General features: G+C 34.8%; 5 protein-coding genes across 5 annotated transcripts; all 5 read right to left on the bottom strand.

Annotated features, from left to right (window-relative positions):
- Positions 1-1,125: 1,125 nt before the first annotated feature.
- Positions 1,126-6,714, bottom strand: LOC145641699 (uncharacterized). The gene is made up of 4 exons (XM_081692616.1): positions 5,735-6,714; positions 4,046-4,618; positions 2,785-3,073; positions 1,126-1,636 (listed from the first exon to the last, which is right to left on the bottom strand). Exons 1-4 carry the CDS (start codon positions 6,410-6,412, stop codon positions 1,611-1,613), a joined length of 1,566 nt encoding a protein of 521 aa, XP_081548742.1. The 5' UTR covers positions 6,413-6,714; the 3' UTR covers positions 1,126-1,610.
- A 178-nt stretch (positions 6,715-6,892) lies between these two features.
- LOC145641701 (uncharacterized) lies at positions 6,893-8,635 on the bottom strand. The gene is made up of 2 exons (XM_081692617.1): positions 8,010-8,635; positions 6,893-7,742 (listed from the first exon to the last, which is right to left on the bottom strand). The coding sequence occupies exons 1-2, from the start codon at positions 8,559-8,561 to the stop codon at positions 7,086-7,088; spliced, it is 1,209 nt and encodes a 402-aa protein (XP_081548743.1). The 5' UTR covers positions 8,562-8,635; the 3' UTR covers positions 6,893-7,085.
- Positions 8,636-8,947: 312 nt separating this feature from the next.
- LOC145555815 (uncharacterized) lies at positions 8,948-11,199 on the bottom strand. Its single transcript, XM_081617538.1, has 2 exons — positions 10,345-11,199; positions 8,948-9,937 (listed from the first exon to the last, which is right to left on the bottom strand). Exons 1-2 carry the CDS (start codon positions 10,978-10,980, stop codon positions 9,248-9,250), a joined length of 1,326 nt encoding a protein of 441 aa, XP_081473664.1. The 5' UTR covers positions 10,981-11,199; the 3' UTR covers positions 8,948-9,247.
- Positions 11,200-11,407: 208 nt separating this feature from the next.
- LOC145555814 (uncharacterized) lies at positions 11,408-13,292 on the bottom strand. Its single transcript, XM_081617537.1, has 2 exons — positions 12,652-13,292; positions 11,408-12,343 (listed from the first exon to the last, which is right to left on the bottom strand). Exons 1-2 carry the CDS (start codon positions 13,255-13,257, stop codon positions 11,681-11,683), a joined length of 1,269 nt encoding a protein of 422 aa, XP_081473663.1. The 5' UTR covers positions 13,258-13,292; the 3' UTR covers positions 11,408-11,680.
- A 558-nt stretch (positions 13,293-13,850) lies between these two features.
- Positions 13,851-17,543, bottom strand: LOC145555813 (uncharacterized). Its single transcript, XM_081617536.1, has 3 exons — positions 16,834-17,543; positions 14,983-15,084; positions 13,851-14,848 (listed from the first exon to the last, which is right to left on the bottom strand). The coding sequence occupies exons 1-3, from the start codon at positions 17,497-17,499 to the stop codon at positions 14,096-14,098; spliced, it is 1,521 nt and encodes a 506-aa protein (XP_081473662.1). The 5' UTR covers positions 17,500-17,543; the 3' UTR covers positions 13,851-14,095.
- Between the last annotated feature and the right edge of the window lie 2,921 nt (positions 17,544-20,464).

The raw sequence follows: 20,464 nt of genomic DNA, 5'->3' as shown, positions 1-20,464 counted from the left end.
TGTGGAGAGGTTTGTGTAGACAAACCAGTTTGTACTTGCTTAGTTGGCAAAATTTTTAAGTTTTTCTCTTTTTTTTTTCCTTTACTTTTGGTTTGGATGAATTTAATGAGTTGCATTGATAGTGGGTCCCTACATAAACCTTTAAATAGGTTTATCAATTGTTGATGAAAGGTTTGTTAGGGAAGAGGTTTGTGTAATGATGACGTGTTACGTGAACAAATTTCTTAAAAGTTTGTTCTATTGTGGATGCCTTAAGAATCTTGTTTGATATGAAGTAATTTTGTCATTTCATACTTTAGGGCCTATTCTCATAGGCTAGGCTGAACTGAACTGAGCTGAACTGAACTGAACTGAATTGAACTGAACTGAATATTTTATAAGAGAAGGAAATTAGGAGCTGAACTGAACTGAACTGAACTGAGCTGAACTGAAAATAAATGTATGAGAACAAGCCCTTAGTCCATCATTTTTTTAAGTGATGCTTTTTATAAACTTCTGTTATTTTAAGTGGTACACTTCCACTGTATGGAAACATTTTAATAATTAAATTTATCTTTTTTTTTTATGTCGCCATTAGTACATTTTAAATCACTTCTCTGTCCTCGTGGTCTCTACTCTTAAATTCTTTATTATTTATTTCCTCTTAGATCTCAATATTTATTCTCTAACAAATACCGGACCAGTACCTATTCACCCTATATAGTTCTCCTAAAAATTTAGCGCGAAAGCTAGTATGCCTCTAAAAAATGGGGGGAGCTGAGTATTAATTTTTTGCTTTATTCCCAATAGTAACCTTAAGGAGTTAAGGTTACATTCAAGGTGAATTTCCAATCAGTTACACCAAGGTTTGCTTTGTTAATACTAACTAGTCTTCTGGCCCGTGCAATGCACGGTTTATTTATAGGTATACTATATAAATAATTATTTTTTAATATATTTATATTGGCAAATGAATAGTTTATAGAGGAGAAGAAGAGGTAAAAATTAAATGCAATTGTAGTAGAAATTAAACCGGAGGAAAGTGAATCAAACAACATTCAATAATTTATACATGTATTGAATTAAAGGTTTTTTTTTTTTTTTCCACATATGAGAATAGGGATTAAAATAAGGAAGATTAAATGAAGTGACATGTGGCATTGGAGAAAAAAAAAATGAAATGTACATGTGACATTATAGGGATGATGGTTTTTGTTTTTAAATACCAACAAGTATAGATATAGATAGCTAGCACAATTATACACTAGCATTAAACATCAACTACAAAATTAAGTACAATGATTATGGTAAAACATAATCTATAATTCGTTTACAATGGTTGAAGGTACATAAACTAGTCTATAAACCAAATTTCTAACGGACTTATCTCTCATGCATCAAAGGCAAAACATTCAATTATACATCGCAATTTGAAGTCACGACCAATAAGTTGAAGAAATGCAAAACAAGCTGCCTTCCAAAGTAAATTCCATTAAGCTCCCAAGAACTTGATCCTGGTAGACCAAAAGGCTAGTTCCATTATATTTTGAGCTATGTACAAATTAATCATCCTGTTCTTTAACCGCGTCTGTATATGCTTGGTAAAGTTGATTACGGAATTGGCAAGCCAATCAACTCAAGTCGAAATCTGCTGCAGCTGAAAATCGAAACCAACATCAATGTCTTTAGTCCTTCGGTATATATTTTTGAATTTTGATTCAATTTGAGACATGAGTTAATTGCTTCATTTAAGACATAGAAGCCAAAATGAATTCATTATTTTTGTTAAGGTTAGAAATTTGGTTTAAGTCAAATACAATCATTAAGAAAAAGGAAGGAAGCACCTTGCACGCCAACACTCTAGACAGCCAAATTCCAGCAACACATAACAGAAAATTTTGAATCATACTTATTAATACCAACTGTATTTAATTAAGACGATAAGCAAATAAACAAAATGATAAACCAATCAATTCTTCATAACTCTACAAGCCAAAAAAGAAAAACATCATTCAAAAGCACAGTTTGATGAATGGAAGAGTTATACTGAACAAAAAAAAGCCACTAAAGTGTAAAGGATTTGATCAAATCATATTTATTGATATTGTTTATAGTTAGCAATCCCTTGATTTACTCTTTAGATTGATAGTCAAAGATATCCCTTATTCTTAGCTATTGTTCCTAGACAAGTACTCCAATGTATCTAGTCGTATTATATTGCTTACTCATGTACTATATATACTCATGGAATCACATCAATATAATTAAGTTTTCCAACATTCGCTTTTCTCATAACTTTATCATAAAGTTGTGTTGCTGTGTATGCTTGCGATGCAAAGAGAGAGCCAGGAAGGCGCTCTCCCTACAAGAGCACAAAGGCTGTGATTAAGACTAACTGACTAAGGAATAATAATCTTGATCTTAGTTCAAGCAAATGCGACCCCCCATTTTTCAAAGATGTATGTCCTGTTTTCTATTCAATATGTTCCACTGCTTTCATACAATCCTGTTAATATGTTATATCACCAAAGTCACAAATTTCTGATCACTAAGCACAACATGAAAGAAAATGGATGAAAAATGAGCACAACGGAACTCTAAACATGACTCATGTGAGGTGATCCAAACGATATCTTGGCAAAAACATGAGTTAAACATGAAATTCACCAAGCACTATTGATCAACTCTACCTTTTATCATTAGTAGCTACTTCTTATAATCTAGTCAAGGAATGCAAGAATAGTCATTAACAGGGTAACAAATGCAAAACCTGATGAAAATGACAGTATAAAACCCTTAACTAACCTTTGGAAGATGATGGTACAACAAAAACATGCAATTTCACATGATTAGGAGGAAGAGCCAGCCGCATTGGATAGAGCTTTCCATTCAAAGGACTGCGCGAGCATAATGTAACCTCTGTTAACCCTGTCTCTTCCTCTAACATCTGAGTGAGCTCCTGAACTCCATTCCCTTTAAAATCTACTGATCGTTCTCCTTCCACTTCATCAACAATGTTTCCATCATCATCCACAACATTATAATGTATAACACGGCCTTCATTTATCACACCCGAAGTACTAAATTCAGCAGGCTGCAAAAGTGTAAGTGGATGGAAAAAAAGTCTTAAACATTATATTGTCTTAGGCATGTAATTTCAAAATATCCAGTTTTACAAAAACATGAAACAATTAAAAATGCACAATGAATATAGAATTGATCACATCACACCTTTTTTTTTTTTTTGATAATGACTCCATTTCTACATTGTCCAGTTTCAATTTGACTCATAAATCAAGGTAATGATGATAGAATGCACCAATTTTTTTTCTTATTAATGTTTGGTTTTCAATAAAATGATGACTAAGGGTCTGTTCTCATTGACTGGACTGAGAGAAGGAAATTAGGAGCTGAACTGAACTTTACTGAGCTGAACTAAATTTCAACGTATGAGAACATCAGAACAGGCCCTAAGACATGTAATTTAAAGAGAAATTCAACCTTTTTACTTAACGAATTTAACCTTTATCATGCCAAAAGGCCAAAACACCCCACTTGTAATGTCATTAGTCAATGTATCAACATTATTGGTTGCTTAATTAATGATACAATATCACTTGTTACCTTTCAAAGTTTCTATAATTATGCAATAACTTTTTGTTTAGAAGGGAATTATGCAATAAGAGGCACATTACCTTATTGACCACTTCGTATTAAATCAAAAGAAGCAGAAAATTATCATTTTAAGAAAATTGAAATGGTGTTAAATATAATAGAACGAAAATTAAAGGAAAAAGCAACATAGTGAGACATTAAATCAAGCCCATGTCACCTAAACACTTAAGATCCCAAACCATCCAATAAAAAAGTATTTGGTGGGTGTAACTTTTGTAAAATTTAGGATTTTAAATCTTGTCAACATCATTACCTTTGTGGTTCTCTTCACACCCTAATAAAATAAAACAAATCAATCATATATGCTACATTACACATAACCATAAATTTAAAAAAAAATCATAATATCACGGCCATTAAAAACACAATTCAATGTTAAAACAAAACTTACCCCAGAAAAAGAAGTGAGAAAAGTAGAAGCATCAAACTGAGACTCACACCTCTCCAACTTACTATCAACATCCTCAACATCTTTAACAACTTGTTGCACAACATCATAAACCTCTAAAACCTCAATCTCCCACAATATCCAATCCTGCGTATGACTCCTACTAGGAACATCATGCGTTATCGAGTTTCGCCACGGCGGTAACCCGCCATTCGCCCTTAAAAAATTACCGTACCTCGTCTTCAACTTCACCTGCATTCCGTCCCTCATAGGCTCCCATTCGATAGACGAATCGAGCCGTCTCGGTAAAGTTTGTTTCACCTTCTTACCTGTAACACCTAGCAAAAACTCGTCGTCTGTTGCTGTTAAATATTTGTCGTAACAGCCTTTAAATCTTACAAGATCGACACCTTCCACCGATTTTACGTACTCGACTGTCCATCGTGCGTACTTTGATCCCCCGTGACGGTCTTGGCAGACGGACTCCCCGTCGTCTTCGGCGATTAAGTACTTGTCGTTGTGGCTACGTAGACGCACTGTTTTTGCATTTTGAAATAACTCCATTCCAGTACTACTCTGTTTTTCCAAAAAACAATTGAAATAATAATAATACCAATAATACCAAATTTGCTGTTGTAGGATTAGTTGTATAAACAACCAAATAATTTATTCAATGATTGCTGAAGATGGTGAAATGGGGTTTTGGTAATTTGTGATTTAACTGCAAAATTTGATTCAATTTGTGATTTTTTAATTGACTTGAAATGGGTCTTTTTCAGATTGAACAGAAATTTCTGGGAAATTGAGTTGAAATTTGGAGATTTGATGATGGTTGTTGGGATGTGATTTTTCAACGGTCAGAAGACTGCATAAATCTCGAATTAATCAACAGCAAGTTTATCAGGTGAAATGGGCTTTTTTTATTATCTAATTTTATAGAACAAACTGCAAAATTCAACCTAATTGATTTTTTTTTTTTTCTTGATTGAAATGTGTTTTTTTTTGGTTTTTTGTTGGATTGAATAGAATATCTGGGGTTTTGAGTAGAAGAATTGTTTTGGATGTGAGAATATGATCTGGTGTTTTAACGGTCAATAGAAAATTGGTTGGAGTAGATTTAGAAAAATGGGAAATTACTTTTTAGTGACAGTTCGAAGTGGATGTAACGATTGCTTAAATTTGCCGTAATTTAAAGGGAATTTCATATGCATTTGCTGGCAATTCCTTTTTTTTTTTTTTTTTAATTTTCTTGGTCGACAACACGTAAACGCGTATTAGATTCAATTATTGGATCACCTAAACTGGAATTAGCCAGAGAAAAAAAAAAAAAAAAAATTCTAATTCTGAAGCTGTGGTTTTAGTTAGTATTAGTTAATCTGAATTATTGAGTACGACTGTACGAGTATTAGCGATGTTTTTTTTTTACTTTCGAGATCTTTACAGTATTGGGAAATTAGATTCATATTCAATCGTGTTTGTACTTTTCATATGTGCTGATTATGTTTGGAATCAATAGAATAATTAAGATAATCATGAAAGATTATAAGAATTAGTCATTGACTTTTGGGTGAGATTGTATTGTTGAGCCTTTGATAGTAGCAGGCTGTAGAATGAACAAATAAAAATGACACAAAGATGAAAAAAATAGGACAAAATATTCGAATTTGAAACAAAAACCAAACAAACGCGCACCTTGTGAGCACCAACAGAAGCAGAAGATGTAGATGAGCCTGATGATACTGATGACTGTCGTGACTGATCACTTTCGTCTTCAACAGATGATCTAGAACTATTATACCAAGTTGCTTTATCAGCTAGTGAATAAGAAGTCTTGTTATATTCGATACCCTTATTAGTATGGAATAAGGTCTTGGAATTCCTTGGCCAAGAACATTTACCATAATCAACAATTGCTGCATCATCATCTAGAATATCCACTACCCAAATCACCCAATCTTGTGTGGCTTTCCTCTCGGGTACATCCACTGTCACCGTGTTCCTCCAAGGTGGAGTCCCTGCGTTGGCTCTGAGGAACTTCCCCGTTATTGGGGACTGCAGCTTGACATAAAAATCTTCACCTATGGGCTGCCATTGTACTGACAGATTGCTGTCAGTCTGCGCGGTCTGCAGTGCCTTCTTTCCTGTCCAGCCCAACAGGAAGGGCTCCTCTGAGGCGGTCAGGAACTTGTCATAGCAGCTCCGAAGGCGGATAGTGTTGGGCTTGTCTTGGACTACCTCGACTATCCAACGGGCCTGCCTAGTGTTCCCGTGTTTGCTCTGCTTGACTGACTCACCATCTGACCCTGCTATCAGGTATTTGTTGTGATGGCTTCTGAGCCTAATGAATTTTGCTTTGATGAAAAACTCCATAAAAAGTTGGAGCTGAGTTTTGATGAGCTTCTTTTATATTATGATTTCTTAATTAAGTGGTGGAGCAGTTACTAGGAAAAAAAAAATGGAATGATTCTTGCTTACCTTCAATTTGTCAAAAAAAGAATTGTCACTTGGAATAAAGTTGGCTCGTTGAGAAGCTTTGTACTTTTGATTAAGCAAACTGGTGGATTAGTCTTCTAGCACTACCATTTCAACACCGTGTCAACAAATATTGTTAAAATTGAGGACTATGAACTCCTATTTTATTAGGTCAACCACATCATTTATAAAAGTCATGCATGGTATTGGTACTGGTAAATAGCATTAGCAATTTACAAATTCAAGGATTTGCCCAGTTGCCTCTTTGTCCTCCACGGTCTTTTTACCAAGTTATGAGTTAGCCATGTTTATTCGGTCTTATTGTTTGGTTTGTATGCTTCAATGTGAACATGATTGTATTGGTATTACAATGTAGAATTCAAAGACAAACTTGCATAGGAAAATATAATAGAATGAACAATGATGGAAAGTACTACTGTCTTTGCTATCAATATGTACAAAAGAAGGTATGATGTAGAAATAGGAACAAAGAATGGTCTAATATAATCAGAAGCATGAAAATATTGATCCCTACTGCCTTCTGCACAGACGCATAGGCCAAATTGAACCGTCAATCAGCAAGAAACATTGTTTTAATCTTCACCCAATCTTCCTCTACTCTTTCCAGCATTCTGCTGGCCTCAGTTCTCCTCACTTGCCAAGTTCGTTCCTCTTTTCTCATCTCCTCGAGTTTCTGGCTTTTCTGTCCCATTCTTGATATCAGCTCTTCAGCATCAGCCGAATTGTCAGCTTGGGCTTTCTCCAAGTCCATAATGATATTTTCAACTTCTTCAAGTTGCTTCACCAACTCCTCTTTTGCATTTCTTGCAGTTTGTAACTCATCCTGAAATGTCTCTAGCTCACGAGCTTGAGCAGCATCCCTCTTAAGCTCAGCCATAATCTCCGATTTTCTAGTAGAGAATCTAGTGTATTTGATCAAATCTTGGGTGGCTGAAATATGTTCATTCTGCATCACCTTAAGTTGCCCTAGTAAATTGATTAGGTCACCAGGGATTCTGCCTTGGGATTTTGCATCAGCAATAAACACCTTTACGACCCTTTCCAGCTTTTCGCCTCTTTGTGAAGTTAGGATGGTATGGAAATCCAGATCTTTTAGCTCTTTAAGGGTTTTCTTAGCCATTTCGACTTCTACTTGATGAATGTGTTCTGAGTTAGATTTAGCTGGACTTGCTCCTGTGCCTTCAAGTTCATCTTCAAAGGCAGAATACTGTGTTTAGGAAAACGAACACATTATCAGTTTCATTTAAAACATGATTACATGATCAGCAGAGAAAATTAGCTCAATTGAACCACCCCTCATTTCGAAAATGATATTACATTTGGATTACTCTATCAGATTATAGAGGGAAAACTAGTTAGATAATAATACTGGGAATTAAGAAGTTGACAGAAATAATCATGTGTTTCTGATCCTGACTGTTTCCGAAAACTGTGTTTTTCATTGAAACAGAAGAAGAGAAGAAGAATAACTCACCGTAGATTTATGATCTCCTATATCACTCGACATGGAAGAAACATTGCTTTCCCTACTGTCCTCTATAGAACAATCATCAGCCACTCCCGAAAACTGATAATCGATCTCAACTATATCGACGATCCACAGGATCATGTTATCAGTGACAGCCCAATTTCCGGGTTCATCATGGGTTACAGTATTCCTCCAGGGAGGCATCCTTGGGTTAGCCCTTAGATAGCTCCCTTTATGGCTTTTCAGTTTGATATAAGGCCCTTCTTTGATTGGCTCCCACTCTAAAATGGGACCGTGGCTGATCGTCTGCAAGACCTTTTTTCCTGTCATTCCTAGCAGAAATGGATCGTCAGACGCGGTTAAGTACCTGTAACTCCAGCCGCTTCTGATGCGGATCACATTTTCCTTCCCTTCAACAAGCTCATAGACCCAACGGGCTCTGCTCGAGGACTTATCACGGCTCTGCCTGACTCGTTCCTCGTCTTCATCGGCTACCAAGTACTTGTTGTGGTGGCTGCATTTTAGCCGAAACACCTTTGCCCTCTGTAACAAATCCATTTTTCATGAAAGGTGTGTTCTATTGTTCATTATTTTGAGCTATGATTTGGAGAAAGGAAGAAGGAAACATCAGGAAAGATTTGGTCAGACTGACTTTGTCAAATTTGACAATTTGTCAGCAAACATTAAAACAAATTTTAACGCGTGATTATATAATGTGTTCAGATTATGGAGTACCACACACGTTTTTGATGAATAAAAAAGGTACTTTTCTTTCAAATCCTTATGACTTTTTCTTCCCTTTTTATAGTTAAACAATCTTGGATTGATAATGGATCTTATTCCAATTAAGCAAGATTAAACATTTTATCTAATGTACGCGTTTAATTAGCTGTACAGGTTAATCATACAGTTGTAATAATTAAACATAATAATTGTAAGCTGACACGATTAAACATTTAATTTCTATAAATACATAAAGTTACATTAGGATCAACTGGATTATTCTCTGGCTTCAGATATGCAGATTAGAATTGGCAAGGATTGTACTGGAACTACAGTTTCGTGTCGAATTAAACTGTACTTAGCAAGCTTATTAACTACGGCGTATGGAAGATTTAAAAAAAATAAAAAAAAAAGTGAAAATTATTGTTTGAATTTCATGTAGAAAATGAGAGAATGTAGATTGATATCAAAATGTATGGTATAATCAAATGTAATGTTTTCAAACCGGTGCAAAATTGTAATCAGACATCAGGAAACGAATTTTTAGCCTTTCCCCAATCTTTCTCAACTCTTTCCAGCAATCTCTCAGCCTCATTTTTCCTAACTCGCCATGATATCTCCTTGCTTTCCATTTCCTTAAGCCCCTCGCTCTTCTGTTTTATTCTAGATATTAGCTCTTCAACTTCTACCATACTGTCAGACCGTGCTTTCTCAACTTTTCTGATGGCATTTTCAGTCTCCTCGAGTTGCTTCAATAACTCCTTTCTTTTGGCTCTTGTGTTTACTATTGTGTTGTTGACATTGACCTCCAAATCCTGTAGCTCACGAGCCTTAGCTGCATCCTTTTTGAGCTCATCCCTGATCTCTAATCTTTTTGTAGAGAATGTTGAATGCTCGACCAATATTTGAGAGGCCGATTCATGGTCATTCTTCATGGACTTGAGTTGCTCTTGAATGTTGACAAGTTTGCTAGGGATTTTACCTCGGCATATAGATTTTGCATCAGCAATGAGCACATCAACCGCCTTTTCAAGCTTCTTGTCCTGTCCCAAAGACAAGATGGTACAAAATTCTGCATTGTTCAGCTGCTCAAAGGTTTTCTTAGCCCTCTTAACTTCCAGTGGTTGAACACCTTCAGAGGCAGATTGGGCAGAATACTCGGACACAATGCTTGATTTTGCACCATTTGTTGAACTGACTTTGGCAGAATGCTAAGATGAACATAAACCCAAAAATGTAGCAGTAGTTAGTCTCCAATTAAAAACACCACCCCGGAAACTTAAGATTTTGCATTCAAGTAACAACAGTAATAAAAAAGAACCAATAGAGAAAACATGTTCACTGATGATCCCATTTAAAACTAAATGAAGTTCATTAGCAATGTACGTGTAATTTTTTTTTTCATGAAGAGTAACTCTTTAACATAGTCAAGTTTGGTCATTAGGTAATCGGCTTCAATATCACCCAATACAGAATAGTAGGTGCTCTGAACAGAATGCACGCTGTACTAGTAACTAGTTGTGTAACTAATTATCAATGTAATGTAGCTAAGCACTACGGCGCTACAAGGGATGACCTGAAATGATCAGAAATTTTAGGGGATAAACAGGAAAGATACCTTTAAAGAGGAACTCACATCTGTAACAGCAGTCTCATCTTGATCAAAGCTACTCATAGGTGAAAGATATGCAGGACTTGAGACTTCCTGATGCGCTACATTGCTGGAAAATGAAGCAGTATCAATCCCCTTAACCTCTTCTGTTGTTGAACAATCACCGTTTTCTATCCTTGATGACTGATAATCAATCTCGACTATATCAACAATCCACAGTGTCATGTTCTCAGTGCCTGTCCAATGACCAGGCTCATCATGGGTGACCGAATTCCTCCAAGGAGGAGGACCTCGGTTAGCCCTTAAGAAACTTCCTGTATGACTTTTAAGTTTAATGTAAGAGCCTTCTTTGATAGGTTCCCACTCTATAGCCGGACCCTGAGTAATCGTCTGTTCAACCTTTTTTCCTGTCATTCCCAACAGAAACGGATCTTCAGTCGCAGCTAAGTACCTCCAGCTGCAACAGCTCCTGAGACGGATGAGTTTAGGCTTCCCCACAACAAGCTCGTAGGTCCAACGAGCATTATTGGAGAATTTATCATGACTTTGTTTGATGGTTTCCTCATCTTTGTGAGCTATCAGGTACTTGCTTTGGCCACTGCGCTTTAGCCGGAACACTTTTGCTCTCTGGAAGAATTCCATTTTCTGTAAGGAAAGGGTGGTTTAAATTTGGGCTTTGATTAGAAGAGAAGGAAGGTAAAGCATTGGAAAGGATCTGGTCAAGTTGACTTTATGGTCTTGTCAATGGGCTTCACAAGGTACTTATTACTGAGGGGAAAAAAAAAGTATATGAAAGAAACAAACATTGAATTTTGTTATTTTATTAGCAGCTACATTGGATGATACTGTAACATTTTTATTTATTTTTTCTTTTGATTTATTGGAGGTAAAATAAGTGATGTAGACGAGGTTTGATCCCATACCCTGTTACGGATACTAAATGCTAAATATAGGTTCAAGTGCAGGTCTTTGTTTACGATTGGGACGTCCTCAATCACACAGCTATAGCTAACAAGTTGCAAGCAGTGATCATAAACCGTTGGCAACTTAATGAAATGTTGTAGTTGCAATAATTTGAATATGAGTATATGTCATTATGTTTAATCACTTTGATATAATTTTAGATGTGAAAGTTTAATTCAAGTTGACACAATTCCACAACTTCTCTGAGTTATGAGTTTGAAAAAGTCATATACAGTACAAAACATTAGTGTATATTAACTAGATTATAATAAGCTCAGAACTTCTTAATGCTGAAATGTTTGAGAACTTTTTTCAAGAGTTGTATGCTTACAATATTTCAAATTGTAATTAATTAATCATTAAAGCAAGTAAGTAGTGCCTAAATTAATTGAACATTTTTAAACAAGCTCTTAATCTTAACCCATTCTTTCTCAACTCTTTCTAATTTTCTTTCAGCTTCAGCTTTCCTTGCTTGCCATGATTCTTCCTTTGCTTCCATCTCCTGTAGTCTCTCATTTTTCTTCGCTATTCGTGATCTGAGCACTTCCACAGCCTTGATGCTGCTTTCTGTTTCTTGTAATTCCATCAACAACTCCTCTTTGTTAGCTCTTGGATTTACATACTCGTCGCTGAACCATTTGTCAAGAGTGGCCTCTAATACACAAGCCTTGGCCACATCCTTATCAACCTCGGCCTTGATCTCCAATATTTTACTGTCAAATGTAGCATACTCAACTAGATCCTGAGTGGCCAAGTCATGGTCATTTTTCATGGTCTTAAGTTGCTCTTGTAGAGTTTCTTGTCGCAATGTTTCATTATCATCAGCAAGTATACCTACCGCCTTTTCTAGCTCTTTGTATAGTCCTAAAGATAGGATGCCATGATAGTCCATGTCCATCAGTTCTTTGAGAGATTGCTTAGCAATATGAACTTCTGATTTGAAAACGCGTCCTGTATCTGATGTTGTTCGTTCTGTTACTACATAAACTTTATCGTCTAGGCCATCTAACATAGACCTTAAGTTGCTGAAGGAGATCGAATGCTGAGTTTAGGAAACATAACATAAACCCAAAACCCAAAAAGGCCAAAAAAAAAAAAAATATGAGTATTCTAAATTGGTATAAGCATTGAATTAAATCAGAAACTTTGGTTAAAAAAAAGTTCTGATTGTATAAATGTTAGCCCTTTTATTTGTTCTACTAATTCAAATTTCATAAAGCTTAAAGCATTTTAGCTTAATTAGATGTTTCTGATGCTAATAATGAAGCTATTATAATTTGAAAGAAATAAAAGGAAAAATAGCAGAACAAAAATTATAGGAAGATACAGAGGTTTGGTGTTTGAACATACCTCTAATGAGGGAACCGAATTCGTAGAAGGGCCATCATCCTCAATTGACAAAGTAGAGCAGCTTGAAAAAGATTTATGATCCACTGCATTACTTAACCGAGAAGGAACAGCATTTCCCTTAAAGGATTTTGAATCACCATTAGTTGACTTATGATCGATTTCGAGGATATCAACAATCCACAGGATCATGTTCTCAGATGCAGTCCAATGACCAGGCAGATCATGTGTAATGGTGTTCCTCCAAGGGGGAAGTCCTTTGTTTGACCTTAAGAAAGTTCCGGTATGACTTCTGAGTTTGATGTAAGGCCCTTCTTTGATTGGTTCCCATTCGACTGTGGCACCGAGCCAAGGTCTTTGTGCAACACGCTTTCCTGTCATTCCAAGCAGGAAAGGCTCTTCAGACGCGGCTAAGTATTTCCAGCTGTTGCAGCTCCTGATGCGGATGACATTAGTCTTTCCCTCAACAAGCTCGAATGACCAACGTGTGTATTTTGAGGAGCTGTCGCGAGTTTGCTTGACTGTATCTTCATCTTGATCGGCTATCAGGTACTTGCTCTGGTTGCTGGTTTTTAGCCGAAAGACCTTTGCTCTTTGGAAGAACTCCATTTTTCAAAATGGTGCACAAGGGGTAAAGGAATAAGTCTTTTGTGTTGATCATGGCTTTTAGACTTAGTTTAGAAGGAAAAAGGAGGAAAATTATGGGAAAGTTCTATACATGAAAACGACCGTGGTGCTTTGGTTGATCATATTGTCAAAATTGAGGACTCTTTCTCCAATAACTAATTATTCTAGATTATTTCTGTGCTGCATCAGATTGCATATGCTTTTTGTGAAAAACAAAACTTTGTCAATAGGTGAAACTTTTCAATTTTGTCATTGGATGTCGAGCAGCTTAGCTGGTTAAAGTCTAGATAGGTAGCACCCAAGACCTGAGATCAAATTCTATACACATCATCAACTATTGTGGTTACCTATGCGCCGTAAATAGAATTACAGTAGCTAACGAATGGTAACTACATACGGAGTTGTAGGTAGTACTAAACTTTTCTAGCATGGTAGGGTTGTCATAACTCATAACTCATAACCATCATGTACAAATAAATTTGTTTGAAGCAAGCATGATTACGACTTCTCTAATTGTACGGACTATGAATTTTATAAGCCTTAATACAATATTAAAATTGTTGGATGTTGGCTAATTATGTAACTAATGCTGTATTTCATGAAGATAAAGATACTGATGGCATAATATCCTCCTAGGATCGTGCCACTAATGTAATGGCTGTATTCATCGCAATCATGATTTGTTTTATAAAATAGACAAATTAATGATGTAGGAAATGTATGTTACTGACTATTATTTTATCTTAGTACAAAAATTTATAATACATGGTTTGACAAAATTTAATTTTTCACATAATTTGGCACCAAATGAAAGGCAGAATCAAACATCTTGGAGTAAACTCTTCATTTTTTTCCATTCTTCCTCTACACTCTCCAATTTATTTTCGGCTTCAACTTTCTTCGCTTGCCATGATTTCTCATTCTTTTCCATCTCCCTAAGGCTTTGACTATTTTCCCCTATTCTTGAAATAAGTTCTTCAATGTCAACTGCGTTATCAGCCTGAGTTTTTTCTGCAGCCTTGATTCGACTGTCAACTTCCTCGAGTTGCTTCAGTATGTTATCCCTCTTGGCTCTTGCTGTCGCGAGCATTTTGCTAAAGCCATCTTCTATAGTCTCCAACTCGTGAGCCTTAGCAGCATCTTTCTTGAGTTCGGCCTTGACCTCTAATCTCCTAGTGCAGAATGTTGTGTACTCATTCAATTCTTGGCAGGATAATTCGCGGTCATTTCTCATGGACTTGAGCTTATCTCTGAGGTTGGTGAGGTCCTTAAGGATGGTTTGGTCGCGGTATGAGACTTTTGCATCAGCAATAAGGATACTGATGGACTTGTCCATTTTCTTGTCTCTCCCAGAAGATAACACAGTTTCAAAATCCATGTTGTTCAACTCTTTCAGAGTTTGTTTTGCCATCTTAACTTCTAGTTGGTGAGGGTGGTGATTAGAGGCATATTCTACTGAAGTCTCTGAATCAGCATCTACTTTTGTATCGTCTTCTTCTTCTTCTTTCGTGCCATCGAGTAAGTCTTGCAGGCCATCTAACATGGATTTGAGCTTGTTGAAAGAACCGGAATGCTGTACACAACACCCAAAAAAAAAAAAAAAAAAAAAAAAACACACACAGGATGAGTTTGTTGTTTGATTTGAATTGAGACAGAGTAGTAGTAGTGCTTGGTAAGACTAGTAACAAGAAAAGTGTTTTAAAGTACCTTGGACTCATTGCGTATGTTTTGAACATGGGGCGATACTCGGGTGGGTGTATGTGTATCTGATGCTGTGGGACTTGCCCTTGGACTTGGAGTTGCAGAAACCTGTTAGCATATGCAAAGTAAACTCAATAATCAGACTTCAAAACTTTAGGTTATTACATTAGCAGGAAGGCAAAATTAAGGTGGTTTATGACAGTGAAAATTAAGGTACATTGATGAAGCCTTGCAGGGTAGTAAGGAACTTCTCAGTGGCTTGAGCCAGTTTCATCAATTAATAAGCTTTAGTGTTTAATGACATGTTCAGATTCCGTTATTGTTTGAGGATAGTAATGACGGACCCTAAAAATTCGAGCCTTCACTCATCAACTCAAGCCAAATTTATCCGCTAACACTTAGCACTAAAGGATATGGAGTAAAAGATAAGGTCAATTTCCACCCCCAAGAAACTCGACTAGAAGAATTGAAACGTGTGTTATTTAATAGTCATTTGTATTTGCTACCTTGAAAGATTAAAAAAAAAAAAACTCTTCTACCATCCAAAATTATGACAAAAACAAGCTCAATCCAAAACTAGCTAGCAACTATTATGTCACATTATTATCCAAATTTGGTTTACACTTTACATCATGTTCTTTTCCTACTTTAATTAGTAGCTTTCCACTTACCAACCACTATTTAGTACATGCACCAAAAGAAAACTTAATACGACCAAGTCACCCATTTGTCATTCATCAAAACTTCCCATTGAGAATAATTCATCATGAGATATTTTCAATTGATAGCAATTAGGGACAATAATAAGCTAGTGAGCCCCACATACAATTAGTTGCTTTTATTTTATGTTTTGATCTATTTCTTATTACTCTATATTATAAGTTTGACGAGTTCTAATTTAATACTATGCAATCTACTTCCTTAATCAGTAAATTTATTTCGTGTTTGAATAGTAATTGTCTTGTAAAATAAATCAAAATAAGAAGAAAAAAAAAAATTAGGGACGGGGAATAATAATTAGGTTTGAGTAAGATTAAAGAGCATAATAACTAGAGCTTAATTAGTCCACTATATCTTATGCTTTGTTTATCTACACCTAATTTTTCTCCCTCCTTCATTTTCTTACATCATTATTCTTAACTACCTTTCAGACCAAACGTACTAGTTTCTTCTTGCTATAATGACTAAATTCTCAACCTTTTTACCTAATCAAAATCTTGGAAGAAACAACATATTAACACTTAGCTTGTAACTTTGCACAATATGATGCAAACATATTATACTCCTAATATATTATGCTTTATTTTTCAATATATTGAGACAACTTATTCGATTATACGAGTTGATATTAAATTGTCAATATCTAATACGGAGTACTCCCTAAGACATGGATGGATTGAGTATGTCCTCACAGGTTCATAGTTTGATAAAAATTAAAATGTTACTCTTTAAACGGCTATTAAATCTTAAAGTGTACAAGCACAAAAGAGAAAAATATTTCCACAAAAACCCAAAATAAAAGTGTTACGGTGTACTTTATAATAATCCCTTATACTCTTCTTGTTCTATAATAAAGATTGTGCTTAGTAAGTTAGTATGTTCAATATTATTTGTCAAAATTGATTATTCTAAGTTGTACAATTACAATGTCATAGCGCTAAATTAATTCGGTAATTCCCTTTAATTGTGTCACACTCAAATTATACCTCCAAAGTCAACATTGTAATATTGTACAAGAATTTAATTAACTTCACTAATTAGAGGTAATGCACACATGATTTTCCATTGAAAATGAAATTTATAATAAAAAATAACAATAAAATTAAAAAATTTGACTAAATAATTGGACCCACTAACCTCAGAATTAGAACGAACAGATCTAGCAGACTTAGGTGTAGAACTTGCCACAGGAGATCCAACCTCATGAAAATCATTAGCCACTTCCTCCATTATTATTGTTGAAGCATAAGAAGAATTCCTTGACAAAGAGCCATGATCCTCTACATTGCACCCTACTAAATCTTCAACTACACCCTTTTTATCTTCAACCTCATCCATTGATTTATAGTCAACCTCAACAACATCAACGGTCCAAAAAATCCAATCTTGAGTAGCACTTCTAGAAGGAACATCATGTGTTACGGAATTATTCCATGGAGGTACCCCTCCGTTACCTCTAAGGAAGTTTCCGTTGCGAGTTCTTAGCTTCACAACGGAACCTTCCTTGATAGGCTCCCACTCGACCGTTGAGTCGAGTCGGAGCCTAGGGGATGATTGTAGGACACGCTTACCCGTCCATCCAAGGAGAAAAGGCTCCTCGGATGCGGTTAAGTATTTCCAACTATTACAATTTTTTAAACGTATTACATTTGGTTTTCCTTCGATGGGCTCTACCGTCCAACGCGCGTTCTTTGATGAGCCGCTACGGGTTTGCTTGACGGCCTCCTCGTCTTCGGAGGCCGTCAAGTACTTGTTGTGTTGGCTACGGAGACGAACCACTTTGGCTTTCTTGAAAAATTCCATTGTGTATGTTTTTGGTTGTTTACTTGGTGTTGTTGAAGAGGATGTGAGGGTAGAATTGAAAATAATGGAAGGTTGATTTTTATATGAACTAATTTTCCCCCCTATTTTTGAGGTGGGGTCCTTTAATTTGTGGGTTGGAAGGAACGAGGGAAAGAAGTGTTTATTGTCAAAGGGTAATTTAGTCAAAGTACATTTACTCGGTTTTGTATGTTTTTTCTTCGTTATTAAGAAATTGAAATGAAACTAATTTTAGTCGACAAGAGAGAAGTGTCAAGTTGATTACCTAGTTACCTCCTAAATATTTTAGGTTTTTTCTTTAATAAAATTTGGGTGTTTTTGTCATATGATTAACTAGGTTAGTTCCCGTGTCATGCACGGTAATTTACAGTAACCATTATTAAACTATCATTCTAATTAGTTTTTTATAAACAAAAAAAATCTAAAAATATAGTTGACATATTTTTATCAAAATAAAGGATTACGTAAGATATGTTAGATATAAAATGATGAAAATTATGTTAAGAATTTTTAGCTATATAAAAATTTGTGTTAAAGATATGTCAAATCTTTTTTATTTGAAGTAATTATATTATATAAGATTAGTGAATTATTTTTGTTAAGATTTGTTTCTTTAATAGAATTTAATTCAGCAAAAAAAAATTAAAAAATAAAACTAAGGATACACCAGAAGATGACACGTGTCATTGCTGGTGTGTCTTTTAGTATATAGTTATTGATTATGGTAACATATGATATTATGGTGTGATATATATTTGGTTAAATTTATCTAGGTACATTGACTTGATCAAATTTGTTTAATTTACAAGCCTGTAAATTAAACGTGTTCAAATGTACGTGATAGTCCTTAATCAAACACCAATTGATTGTTGGTGTAGTGGTGATTGGGACTACACTTGGTAGGGAGGACTCGTGTTCGATCCCCCGCAACAACAATTGAGAGGGGACTGGAACCTAACCACCCAGAACTGATCCCCGAATCCGGATTAGCCCAAAGGGTGAACCGGATGGAACACCAAAAAAAAAAAAAAAAAAAAGTCCTTAATCAAACTCATCATAAAGAATAATATTTTTGAGAAGTAAATTATAGTTTCAATAACTTTTTGCACCTATAGCTTTAGTGAGAAGCACGGATTAGAATTAAATTTTATGATTATAGCCTATTATGAGATGTAAGATTACCATTGAGACAACATATACTAGTTTAAGTCTGGTGCAACGCACGATTATTATTTTTTTTAATAAAATATCTCTTACCTTATATATTTCTCCATTAATTTATTTTAAGTATATATCAAATTTAAAATATCTCCTAAGTAAGGTAAAATATTTTTAATATACATTGGATATAATCATAACATATTAAACATAATTGCAAATAGAATAAGAAAAAGTTATTACGGTCAATTTCATATTTAAGGAAAAAACGAATTAAATATACAGTTATGAAAAAAATATTCATCAATATTAACTAAAAATAGTTGTATTGATTATAATTATAGATAGTGATATGAATTTTGATGGATATAACCTTCAATCGCAGTTGAAAGGTTTGGAATCTTGAGTCTCGGTCAAGAAACGCTAAGCAACACGAGCTTAAAACCTAAACTAGGCCAAGAATACACAAGCACAAGCTTACGTAAAACTTTATAAATTTCAAATCAATCAATCATACTTTTCGTTAAACACCAACACGTATTTATAAGCTAAATAATTAGCCTAAAAATCGGTAAAACAAATTCTAATCTAACTAGGAAACTAACTCTAACTTGTAAAGATAATATTTTGCAAATATGATCTTTAAAGTTAAGCTTATCTTATACTAACCGAATTAAACTAACAAAAATATCCTAATAAATTCGGTCATCTAATAATAAACTAAAAATAACAATAAAAATAATTATAATAACAATATTGATGCCTTGGAACCGCATCAGATAGTATCATAAAATATACAGTACATATAATAACATGGTTAATATATGATTTATTAGATTAATACTATTATGCTTAAAAATATCTTTAAATATTAAATAGCTATATTCATTAAATAAATTATGAAATGGATCAAAATGTTTACAAAATTGCAAGGATGAATAGATTGAAAATTTTGAGAGAAAAAAAGGCAACGAGAGTCATATGAACCACAAGGATCTGCGTAACAACGAAAAAGACCACTTGGTGATATTATACTAATGGTCAATTCTTTACTACTTCCTCCGTTCTTTTTTTATTGCACCATGAGGAATTTCACGCTTGTCAATGCATTTTTTTAGCTATTAATATCTTCAATTACACTTTTATAAAAATTATAAAAAAAATTGATATTTGAAAAGAAGATTTCGAGACGAATCTAACTAGATCCCACGTGACTATATTTTTCCGAATGGATAAATCACAAATGATAGTCAAAGAAGATTAACACTTTGTTTGGATAGGAAGAAATTGAAGGAAAAGAAGAGAAGAGAAATGGAGGGGGACAAAATCTCTTGTTTGGGTAAAAGATTGGGGGAAGGAAAGGGAAGGAGAGGGAGGGATCTATTTTCCCTCTCTCTATAATAACCATAATCTCTCCAAAATTGGAGAGATTTGGAGGGAAAATGAAGCTCACCTCCCCCTCCCTTTCTTTTCCCTTCCCTTCCTCCATTCTCCCTCCCCTTCTTTTCTTTCCTTCTTTGCTATCCAAACAAACCGTAAGTGAATACTGTAAAAGTCCTAATGGTGCAATAAAATAAAAATGGAGGAATGAAGTATATCAAATTAATTCCTTATTTACAATATCACAATAATATAAATCTTACATAATTCTTTGCTACATCAAATTAATTCCGTTCATGTTGATTTGATCTTCATACTACTTAACTTAATTAAACCAAACTTATTTTTGTTAAGTTTTAATAATTTATCCTAGAAAAATAAATCTGAATAAACGTGTTTTGGAGCCACA

Source organism: Chenopodium album, chromosome 8, assembly GCF_948465745.1.
Source record: "Chenopodium album chromosome 8, dcCheAlbu1.1, whole genome shotgun sequence".
NCBI classification, from domain to species: domain Eukaryota; kingdom Viridiplantae; phylum Streptophyta; class Magnoliopsida; order Caryophyllales; family Amaranthaceae; genus Chenopodium; species Chenopodium album.
The sequence above is the reverse complement of the archived record's forward strand: the minus strand, read 5'-3'. Positions and strand labels throughout refer to the sequence as shown.